Source organism: Verticillium dahliae, genomic scaffold (genome assembly GCF_000150675.1).
Source record: "Verticillium dahliae VdLs.17 supercont1.2 genomic scaffold, whole genome shotgun sequence".
Taxonomy (NCBI): Eukaryota; Fungi; Ascomycota; class Sordariomycetes; order Glomerellales; family Plectosphaerellaceae; genus Verticillium; species Verticillium dahliae.
This window is the reverse complement of record NW_009276916.1, coordinates 2,088,295-2,099,285: the sequence shown is the minus strand read 5'-3', so window position 1 is coordinate 2,099,285 and position 10,991 is coordinate 2,088,295. Positions and strand designations below refer to the sequence as shown.

The window sequence follows — 10,991 nt, the reverse complement described above, 5'->3', positions numbered from 1 at the left end:
GATGGTCCTTGCAAAGCCCACGGGCCTCGGAAGTGGTGTCGCTTTCGAGATGGATCAGGCCAGCTAGCAAGGCCAGGCAGAGGCGCGGTCACAAAGGAAAGGGGTTGCTAGAGTGGGCTATTTCTTCTTCTTCGCTTCTTAGGGCGGGATTGACCCGCACGGGGACGTTCCCCCATAAAGTTGCAGATTGCCGCAAGGAAAAAGAAAGTCGGTGGTGATGACGGCGGCCGGCAGTCCCCTGCTTCGGAGTTGGAGCAGGATTCGAATCGCAGGCATCGCAACACGGGCTGGTTTCATGGGACGCTACTGAGCCCCAGTCGTGGATTTTTGATGTCAGATTCCTGAGTGCTCGGCGGTATACCCTCGTGGTGATCCTCCGTCCGTCTTGGTCTGGGCCGAAGACCCAAGGCCACGGGACGACGGCTGCATCACATATGGATCGACCGTAACATCGCGGCGGGCGATGATCTGTTTGTATGGACACTGGACACGCGTGCCACATCAGCACCTAGACAGAGGACAGTCTCAACCAAGGACGGGGACAAAGGCGAGGCAAGCAAGGGAGCCAGCTAGCTAATGAGGGTCGGAGGGAACCGCAACAAGCAAAGTCAGAAGCATCATGCACAGGCGTCGGCGCCCGGATGGGTGACAAATTGGAGATCATTCATGCGCTGACTCGGAAACAGCCCTCGTTCTTGTCTTCTGAGCCTCAAGGGGGGCTGCTTCGTGGGCTGTTGGCCGCGGCGGGCTGAGGAGTGCGGGCTGTGGGCTGTGGGCTGTGTACAGTGAGCAGCGGGCAGCGAGCAGTGAGTTGTGGGCTCTCGCGCCATGTGATGCTCGGAATGGCCGTCGAGTTCATGCAACGACCCGCGTAGAGGGGGCGTCGAAGGGGCTCGAGGGACCTGGATGGTGGTCAGGGGGTCGCGATGCGGCTCGTGGTCGGTCCACGGCGTTTCATGATGCACGCCGGGGACAGGGCACCGCTGCAACCCGGAAGAGAGGTCATTCTGGACGATGTGTGTTCCAAGAACCAAGATGAGCCATCGCGATCTTGCATGCGTTGTGACGAAGTCGCAATGGAGGGTGGCCCAGCACAATGGCTCGTTGAGTGTTGGTGATGTTGAAGGAAGTAGTGTCATCTGCCGGCAATCGTCCGCCATCGCATGGGCAGATCACCAAGAAAGCGCCTTACTGCCCCCATATTGTACATGTACAGGGCAGGAGAACCAGGGTGGTGCCTGCTGCAGCCAGTGGCCTGGGCGGGTCACGTGCGGAGACCTGCCACCTCTACCTTGGCAGCAACGACCTTGGCAGCAACGACCATGGCAGCAACGACCATGGCAGCAGCGACCACGGCAGCAGCGACCATGGCAGCAGGGGGAACATCCATGTCCACGTGACATGATAGTAGACATCCGCGCCTTCTCGGTCACTTGAGGAAGATCTAGCGCCTCGGAGATTTTCTGGGAGATTTCGAGTTCCGAGCACACATCACGACCAAGGTAGATGATGCGAGACTACCGACGCCCGAGCATCCTGGTAGACAGGCATTTACTGGCGGTGAGCTAAGACAAGATTACACACTTCCCAGGTCATCAAGCAGCAACTCACTGGTGGCACTCTACCGACCAATATCCTCCAACCTTTGTAGGGGATACCCTCTTTGTAGGGGATACCCTCTTTGTAGGGGATACCCTATACCTCACAGGGGATAGATGAACTGCTTGTTCTGCAGGTCCGTCAAGTCCAGCACAGCCAGACTGACCTTGGTGCGGACCACCTCGCCGTCCTCGCCCACCGTCTCGACAAAGCCCTCGCGCTCGTCATCGTTGAGGCCCGCAATGTACTCGAGCCGCTCGGCGTTGCGCCGCGCCAAGATGAACCGGATGATCCACAAGATGATCGGCGTGCCCACCCAGCTGACCGAGATCATGGACGCCCAGGCGCCGTAGAACCGCGGCCCATTGCCGGCCACCCAGATCTGCGGCGACACGAGGTTGCCGACGCTGTAGCCGAGCATGAACATGACGTTGCGCGTCAGCTTCTTCGTGTACCCAGCCGCCGTCGACGTCGTCCACCCGAGCGCGATGATGTACGTGACCCCGTACGTCGACGCCGCGAGGATGAGACACCCCAGGAGCCCAATCTTCTGCTCCCAGTCCACCGTCACCATGGCCACGCCGCCGGCCACCGCCGGCATGCACCACACGGTCCCGTGCAGCGCCAGGTTCCGCGGCCACCGCCGCAGCGCAAACGTCGCCACGACGCAGCACGCCACGCCGAACCCCCCGCCCGCCGCCGCCACGAGCGTCGACCCCAGTGGGCTGACACCGATCGACGTCGTGATGAGGTTCTTCTGCCCGTAGTTGAGATTGTTTGAGAACATGAGCGTGAACGACTGCAGTGCGAAAAGCCACGACACGGGGTCCCGTAGCGTCTCGACAAACTGCTCTCGCTTGAACCGCTTCTGCTCGATCGAGCTCTGCTGCGCCGCGTGCACCCGCCGGATCACCTGCACCTTCTCTTCGAGCGTCAACCATCGCGCCTCGGCCGGGTTGCTCGGGTAGTCGATCCACACCCACACGGCGAGGAGGAGTGTGAGACCGCCCGTGACGATGTGGAGGAGCTTCCACGGGAGCACCGGCCCCGTCGCCCACAGCAGGCCGTACGAGATGAAGCCCGTGACCATGGCGCCGCTTGACAAGTGATCCACAGAACGGGCTGTAGGAAGGACTGCTCATGTCGATTGAAGAACATGCCAATTGTGATCTCCATAGCCGGCACAATGACGGCCTCAGCCGCTCCGAGTGCGAGCCGCATGACAATGAGGCCGGCATAGCGCGTAGCCACACAGTGCAGGAAAATGATGACAGACCAGCAGAAGACGGTGGTCGCAACATACTTGCCAAACGGCAGTCGCTGCATCAGGTAGTGACCCGGCCACTGAAATGCCAGGTAGCCTAACTCGTCCGTTAGCGTAGCCAGGGCGTGTGTGCTTGTTCCTTTCCCCCTTACCGACATAGAACATGGTGTTCAGATTGTTGTACTCGGTTTGACGAATGCCTGTCTCTTCAAATAGACCCAAAATGGCAGCATAGCCGAGCGTTGACTTGTCCACCTGGACCAGGGCTTGTCAGCAAGCTGGCAGTCATAACATCGGGACCGAACCAAAAGAGTCGGCGTGATCTCACAAAAAGCATAATGTTGACAGCAGACAGGAGAAGCATGACACGGAGGTACAGCTTCCTGCGAAGCTTCTTCTCCGCCTCGGGCGTCAAGGGTCCGAATTTGTCGCCATGTTCTTCGAGGAGCCGCAGGGTGACATCGGCGTTTCGTTCTTCGACTGATTTTCCCTTTTGAGGGTGCGTCTCGGCCGTCTCTTTGGACAGTTTGGTCTCTCTTGTCACCTCGGGCTGCACACCCTTTTCGCTAGCCATAGTGACAGAAATACGACAATGAGTGGAAGTCAATCAGCGACACCAGGATGTATATTCTCAAGCCGCTATTCGCAAGCAAAGCACGAGGTCAGGTCTCGCCGGAGCAACATGGTATGTAGGTCCTACGGGGTTTTATACACCGGTCGGCCGGCCTGCCATAAGTGATTGACCAGACCTCGCAGGTCTCTGTGGAGTCTGAACATGACGTTTCGGCTCTATGAGGCACGAATTCTGTGATGCCCGGCCTCTTCGTATGGCACGTCGAACCACCCAACGGCCTCTGCGCGGTGCATCTCCGCTATCACGCAATACTCTGCAGCGATAAGCACTACTCTTGGTCCGTGAAGACCGGGTCGTCCCGGTGCCTTCGAAGGATCCATTGGGCCGGGAAAGCACTACACGGTTGCAGTCAGGACTTTGCCATGGGCACCAAAGGTTTTCTGACAACTGTGTTGCGTTCAGTGGTATGTGAATCGATGGCTCGCAAGAGGCACTCGCTTCTTGGAAATACGCACCCCACGCGAGAGGGAGTGTATCTGGTCTCAGCGGTCATGACAGATGATGAGACCGATTGCGTTCGTGACAAAACGTGGGCTGTGATGTGATACCGAGGGTATGCCGTACTATTCGTTTCCAAAGGGCCATGAATGTCACGACAGAAGCGCACGCGAAGCACGAAGGAGCTGCCTGCACTGCACAGGATGTACTGTAGAGGAGGCCAAGGTATGGGCCAGAAGTGGAAACTGGTCGTCGGGTAGCACCCGACAGCGGCGCGAGCCAGGGGTCGAAGCAGAGGTTCGCGGACCTGGCCCCGGATATCGCCCAAAACCCTTGGTGATCAGTGAACCTTGGGAGCTACAGGGCCTGGCACTAGGGTCAGACAGAGATGCTGCCGAGTCCTGTGAGCACCAGATCGCTGCACTGCTGTTCGTGTCGTATGGGTTGGCTCTTCTGTTGCTCTACGTTCTGTCGGCCAGCTCCGCCTCAGATCGATATCCATGGGAACTAGAGCAAGAAGAAGCATTCTCGCCGGGCCTTGGACCGAGTACCTTGACAAGAATGATGGCGACCGTGAGTCAGCCCTGTGACGTCAATCAGTCAGACAGGCACCTTGCTGAGGCGGCAGGGTGCCTGTCTGAGGCGGCAAAGCGAAACAGGGAGAAGGGGATCGGCTCGCCTGTTTCGAGTTGATGGGTGGATTGGTGATCAACAGTGAGGGCCAGTCAGCGCCAGACGATGAGGAGGTCAGTACCTAGATTTAGGGAGATGAGCTGCCTGCTTTACTACGTAGGTACCTACGTAGGTACCTACCTGGGTACCAGTAGCTGCCTCTGCCTCGGACGCGGGGACAGGGGCCATCAGTCACTGGACGCGCCCTGCTGATCAAGCTGTGGCTGGTGCGCTAGAGACACCATCTGCCTGCTGCTCGAGCGGTATGTGCCTTATTCCACCCCGACTTCCATCAGCCCCAAGAAGTACATAAAAACGGCAAGCCCCCCCCCCCCCCCCCCCCCCGCGAAGGACACGTCGTACAAGCCAGACGCTGAAGATGGTGTGAGAATGCATCCACCCGGAAGCACAGGTTCCAGGCCAGCTGTTGAGCAAAAGGGCAGGCAGCGAGAGGGCCTCGCGCGTTGGTGGTGCGATTCAGCACAGCCACAGAAAGCAAATGGCACGGTCGCTCCCGCATGGTCATCCCTATGCCGTGAGGCTCATTGGCCATCAGCCCTGGAAGCGGGGTGCGACCCCACCATGCTCGAGGCTGCCTTCTGGACCGTACGGTTTCCATCCCTTTTGACGCCATCCAGGTGGGTGCGCGACTCCCCTCCTGCTGGCCCCAAACAGCCGGTGGCCCTGTTCTTGCATTCTTTAAAGGACTCCCGCGCTGCTGTCCTGGTTTCGTTCTTGTTTCCGTTTCTCGATCTCGGTCTTTCGTCATAACCACCCGTCCTTGCGTACAGATCATTGCTCCCAGAGAACACAACTTCAAGTCCTCCTTCTTCTGCCATCGTCGAACCCCACCACTCCACCTGCCACTTACACGCCTGAGCTCCCACCTACCCACACAACCAACATCCAGCTCCCACAACAGCACAATAGCTACACTACAGAGCCACGCCCGCTTTCCCAACATCACAACAGCCAACATGTCGCCCTCCTACACCATGTCCTCCCACCTCTGCAAGCAGATTGCCTCCTCCTGGCGCCAAACCCGCCACGGCTCCCCCGACCCGACCTCCCCCACCCTCCAACCCGCCGCCGCCTACTTCCCCTCGCCCTCGCCCTCGCCCTCGCGCGAGAAGCGCAGCATGGACAGCGACAGGAGCGACTCCCCCATCATGACCCGCTCCTCGAGCGTCACCTCCTGGCGTAGCGCCGGCAAATGAGCAGTCTTCGTCTGATACCAAGGAGGCCGGCCTTTTTTCCGTCTTGCAAAACACCAAGGCGGGGGCACAGCAGCTCGGTCCTCCGACGGGAGGGCAGACAGGGCATTTCGTTTTTGAACCTTTGGCGTCTGACGATTTTTTTTTTTTAATTCATGTTTCCAAATCGTGTGCAATACAACGGCGTTGGCGTATCATGGCGGGGGTAATCACAAGCACACGGATCGATGGAATCGAGGGGCTCGGGAAACGCAGGCGCTCAGGATATGTATGCTCTTTGTCTTTTCTTGTTCCCCATTACCTCCCTCATCCCCCAAACGCGACCAGAATGGGCTTCACGAAAATGGGGGCGCGGGGATGGACATTCTGGTTCTCCCCACACCATCAACACATGTGGCGCCTGACCACCTGACAACCATGTGGCAGAGCGGCGGCTGGAACTTGTCGCGCCGAGGACACAGTACCAAGGCGGGCAGGCCGCGAGGAGAGCTCGGTAGCTGCGCTCTCGCTCCCCTTGACCTAAGCTACACGTTGCTCCGAACCAAATTCGGGGGCACAACATCGGGGCACAACATCAGGCCATACCCTTATGAATTGAATTAATTACTCCTACTGCAGTTGCTCCAATTTTGCTGCCCTCCGTCATGTCATCTCCACAGCCCGTGAGCCACGTCTCCGTACAGTGTGCCGGATAGTCGGGCGTCTCGATGGCGTGCGATGGCGCAACTCCGTCTCAGCGCAGCCCCGTGTGGGGCCGCACCTCATCTTCTCGCCGCATCACACCATGAGCACGAGGGCCTTGCAGGCTGGCCACATGCTTACTCAACCATCTGTCCAACAAACGCGGTGATGCATCGTCATTGTATTCTGTTGACTCGCTGCTTTCGCGCTCGAAATCCAGTCGGCCGTTTGGCCCCCTTCCCTCATGTGTTATTCGCTTCGCTCCCTGTCGACTAGTTGAGAGCCACGCTCATTGCGTAGACAAAAAAACCAAGCAAGACAGATCCTTAGCTGGCCACTCAGCCCCCAACGCCCCAGGTCGAAACACGTTTGTCCTCTCTCGTTCTCGCTCTCTCTCCTTCCTTTCTTTATGTATCCCCTCCCCGTCTATGAACCGTTCCAAATCATCGTCACCGCCAACCGCGATACCGGGACCGTGAGATGTGGAGGAAGCGGGGGCACCAGCGCCGTGCCGTCCGTCGCCGGCCACACACGCCGCTCTACATTGTGGACGCCGCAATTGTCTGCACGTCCGGCCGTGCCGCCGGCGTCTCATCTCCGCTCGATGATTCCTCTCCCATGCTGCCTTGGATGCGCCGCTTAGCCTCCTTCTTCTCGGCATCCGTGATGTCCTCGTCATTCTTGCGCATATCAGGAGTCCACTGCGCCTCGTCGGGCGAGTGACCGATGGACATGCCCGCGCGAACCTGGCGTAACGTGTTAGTTGGCAGTCCACAACTCGTGCACTTGTGCACTTCGGCCGGGAAGCACTTACCAAGGTCTCGAGCGCGCCAGCCGAGTTGTCCGTCAGATCGTCGTCGAATCGCATCTTGCCCTCCTCAAAGAGAAGCACAATGGTGCTGCCGCCAAACTTGAAGTAACCGAGCTCTTCTGCGCGCTTGACCTCGTCGCCTTCGTTGCGCGTAATCACCGTGCTGCCCACCATCATGGCTCCGACACAGATGACCATGACGCGGCCGTGCTTGAGACTGTCAATGGGGCAGACAACTCGCACATTCTCGCCATACACGTCGAGGGCCGAACGAATGGCCATGGGGTTGACCGTATAGTATTCGCCCGCAATCAGCTTCGGCTTGTCCAATCGTCCGTCTACAGGGATGTGGAAGCGGTGGTAGTCCTGTGGCGCAAGACGGAAAATGCCCAGCGCGCCGTTTTCGTACCGCTTCGCATCCTCTGGATACGCGTCGCCCAGGAGTCTCTTGACGGAAAACTCGCGACCCTTGATCCATACGGTAGTGGCGTGATCCACGCTGTTGAACACGACGCTACGGCAGTCGGCTGGCGAGACAACGATACCAGGATGGTCCGGAGCAGAACAGGGGCGGGCGCCGGGCTTGAGCGCTCGGTAGAAAAACTCATTGAAGTTCTTGAAGTCTTCGAGGGGCCGGAGGACCTCCGACATGTCTAGTCGATGGAACTGGATGAACTTGGGAATCTCCGCCTTGGAGGCAGGGTCGTCGAATTTCTTGCCTTGCTTGACGCTCATGCTCTTCAGCATTTTCCGAACTGTTTACACATCAGCACATGATTGACGGCAGCTTCGAGGAGCGGGGCGCCTACTTCTCTTGGTCTCCATGTTCCCAGACTTCAACCCCTTGTACAGGAGACGAATGCCCAGCCTCACATACACGCTCATTTTCTCTTCATTAATCTGACCTGTGATCCGATCCTGCACGAGAATGTTGGCCGAATTGGCACCGAGCTTGTAGCCTCCGTACGAGATCTTGGTGAGGACCTTAGAGTACCACTTGCGTTGTGCCTGGCTTGAGGTAACGAACCCTCCCATCACCAAATTGTTCACTTGGCGCCAGTCCTGGCTGGCGCACGTGGCAATGTGCGTGATGATGTCGGTATCCTTGCGCTTGTGAAGTCGCGGCTGATGGCAGATGGGACACTCTCTGATCTCAACCACGTGTTCCTCGCCACTGCGGTCTTCGGCGAGGTCGTCCTGTGTAAAGATATCTCCTTCCTCGCCCGACTTGGTGAGTTCAGGGACGATGATGGTCGATTCGGAGGAGAAGCCCGCGCTGCCCTGGTTCTGGGCCGAGACTTGTGGGTTGTTCTCCTTTCCCTCTGCAGTCGGTAGGTGAAGAAGGTTCTTGCCCGCCTTGTCCGCATCGGCGAGGACCCCCTTGACCTTGTCTGCAAGGTTAATTTGTGGACGGCTCTTAGCCTCCAGTTGGTCTTCCAAGCAGATGACAGCCTCATCCATTGTCAAATCATACACGTCCTCGCCGGATTCATCGTTGGCCTTGTGGGGGAACCGCTGGAAGAAGCTGTCAATTGTCGACTCGCGCAGTGTCGAGCCGAGAGTGTCCAGCATGGTCGTGAGCTCAACCTTGCTGATACGGCCGCTCTCATCCGTGTCGTACTGTCGCAACAGGGAGCGCCAGAACTGTTGTCGCAGAGCCGGGTAGGTCACGAATTTAGCGCGGACGAACAGCGTCGGGCTGTGCTTGGCCTCCCATTTGTCGGCCTCTTTCATCTTGAGGGGCAACTGGAAATCCAAAAAGTGAATGTCGTCGCTTTCAATATCGGCCGTGTCGGCGCCGGCGCCGGCGATGGCCTGCTCAGGGCTCAAGAACTCGGGGTTCAGAGATTGGGCCGGAGCAGGCGGTGGCGAAGGGGTTCCTAGCTGAGAGATGCCCGAAGCGGCACTAGCTTGCTTGGAGAGAGAGGGCCGGACCATTCTACTAAGGCTCTGCGAAGAAGAGGTTCGCGACACGCCGAGCTTGCGGAACCGAGAGCGATGCTGGGCAACCGGCGTGTGTTCGGCGGGTTCCCGCAACTGGTAGAGACCTGTGCTAGGATCGGCCTTGGGGGCGTTGTCGATCAGTTCCTTGATGGAGAGGTTGCAATCGGCTACAAAGTCGTTGGAGGAGTACTTGTCGTGGTCAATGACGGTGAAGTTGAATGAATATGACTGTTCGTGTCCTTGAACCTGAAACACCATCTTCTCGTTGAAGACTGGGTTCAGGTTATGGCGCACTCGTTTCGTCCGGTACGTCTTCTTGCCCAGGGAAGCGACGACGAAGGGGTCCATGTCAAAAGTCGTTCGAGTGGCGCTTGGCTGCGGGGGAAGATCGGTAATATTTAGGATCTCGAGGTAGATGACTCCGACCACATCGCTGCCGCTGTTGTTGAACTCGAACTGATTGCCGCCCTTTCTCCTCCGTCTTCGGAGACCCTTGATACGTAGACGACGTTTCCTCTTCTCAATGACCTCTGGCTTGGTGGAGTCTTCTTCATCGTCGGACAGGCTAGAGTCGCCATCGTCGTCATCCTCATCTTCCTCGTCATCAGGCGTTAGGTCAGTCGGGTCAATCGGCGCCGGCCGAGCGCCCTCTGGCTCGCCCAGGGGGCCACGCGACGCTGTGAGAGAGGGCGTCATGAGTGGTGTCTGGTTGCGGGAGCCCACAGGAACCTGCTGGACAATGGCCGATAACTTTTCGAAAATCTGTTCACGGCTAGCAGCGGTGTTCGTGCGGTCGAAGAGGGTGAACTGTAGGAAGACCTCGCCGGAGACGACGCTCGTCTTCTTGCCAGGGCGCTTGCTTCGGAGAGAATACCACTTGGGTTCCTGCTCTGTCTTGGTGGCGGTGAAGAGCTCCTCCAGAGGAACGTCAAACTCGCCCATGTAGTCCTTGCCGAACCTGTCCTTGTCCCAGCAGATGACGTCGAGAATGAGAGACTCGGGAGATGTGACGGGCATTTCCTCAACGACGTTCCATTCTGGGTTGAGAGTCTTTGGGATTTCGTGGGTTACCACTTTGGCTTCGCCAAGAGTGAGGACGAGGTACTGAGAAGAGGGCCACGTCAGTAGATGTTCGTCTGAGGTATCAGGTCAATGTCAGCCTCTGGACGTACGGGGTCTGATGTTCCATTGCGATCTTTCGCGGCTAGATTGCGAGCCTAGAGAAGGAGAGCGAATGTCAGCAATTGAGGGCTACAGATTTTGTTGCTGCGAGGCCGGCGCTGGGTTGGCGCATGCAAGTGACGTACACGCAGAATGACGACCTTCAAGGTCAGGCCGGTGTCTTTGTCTTTGGCGGAAAGATCGCTACCCATCCTGGAGGGAGTGCGCGACTGGTACTTGCCAGTGCCGCTGGTGTTGTTATTGCTGGAAGTATTGGCCGTGTTGGAGACGGAGTTGCTGTTGCTGTTGGACCGCCTAGGGCTGTTGCTGCGGCTGTTGTTGAGGGAGGAAGCGGACTTTAGACGTGTCGGGATGATGCGAACCATGTTGGGCGACGGGGGGGAGGGGAACCCCTACAATAAGGGCTCCCAGAATCGACAGCGAACCAATGCCGTAAGGTAAACGGGTGGCTCAGCGCAGCACACCCAGGCTGCGGTGCTGCAGGCTACGAGGTGGGTTGTGGGTGTGGGCTGTGAACGGGTGCGTGGGACGGGCGAGTCGTAGGTTACAGGC

The 10,991-nt window shown here is 58.2% G+C and overlaps 4 protein-coding genes across 4 annotated transcripts; 1 reads left to right on the top strand and 3 right to left on the bottom strand.

Annotated features, from left to right (window-relative positions):
- Positions 1–617: 617 nt before the first annotated feature.
- Positions 618–1,390, bottom strand: VDAG_01505 (uncharacterized protein; the record flags this gene model as incomplete). Its single annotated transcript, XM_009650391.1, has 2 exons — positions 618–1,007; positions 1,292–1,390. The coding sequence occupies 2 exons, from the start codon at positions 1,388–1,390 to the stop codon at positions 618–620; spliced, it is 489 nt and encodes a 162-aa protein (XP_009648686.1).
- A 312-nt stretch (positions 1,391–1,702) lies between these two features.
- Positions 1,703–3,437, bottom strand: VDAG_01504 (cysteine transporter; the record flags this gene model as incomplete). Its single annotated transcript, XM_009650390.1, has 4 exons — positions 1,703–2,696; positions 2,756–2,960; positions 3,016–3,118; positions 3,192–3,437. The coding sequence occupies 4 exons, from the start codon at positions 3,435–3,437 to the stop codon at positions 1,703–1,705; spliced, it is 1,548 nt and encodes a 515-aa protein (XP_009648685.1).
- A 1,560-nt stretch (positions 3,438–4,997) lies between these two features.
- On the top strand, positions 4,998–5,824 carry VDAG_01503 (uncharacterized protein; the record flags this gene model as incomplete). Its single annotated transcript, XM_009650389.1, has 2 exons — positions 4,998–5,333; positions 5,549–5,824. The coding sequence occupies 2 exons, from the start codon at positions 4,998–5,000 to the stop codon at positions 5,822–5,824; spliced, it is 612 nt and encodes a 203-aa protein (XP_009648684.1).
- Positions 5,825–7,041: 1,217 nt separating this feature from the next.
- On the bottom strand, positions 7,042–10,804 carry VDAG_01502 (C2 domain-containing protein; the record flags this gene model as incomplete). The annotated part of the gene is made up of 4 exons (XM_009650388.1): positions 7,042–7,248; positions 7,317–8,068; positions 8,219–10,361; positions 10,565–10,804. The coding sequence occupies 4 exons, from the start codon at positions 10,802–10,804 to the stop codon at positions 7,042–7,044; spliced, it is 3,342 nt and encodes a 1,113-aa protein (XP_009648683.1).
- Between the last annotated feature and the right edge of the window lie 187 nt (positions 10,805–10,991).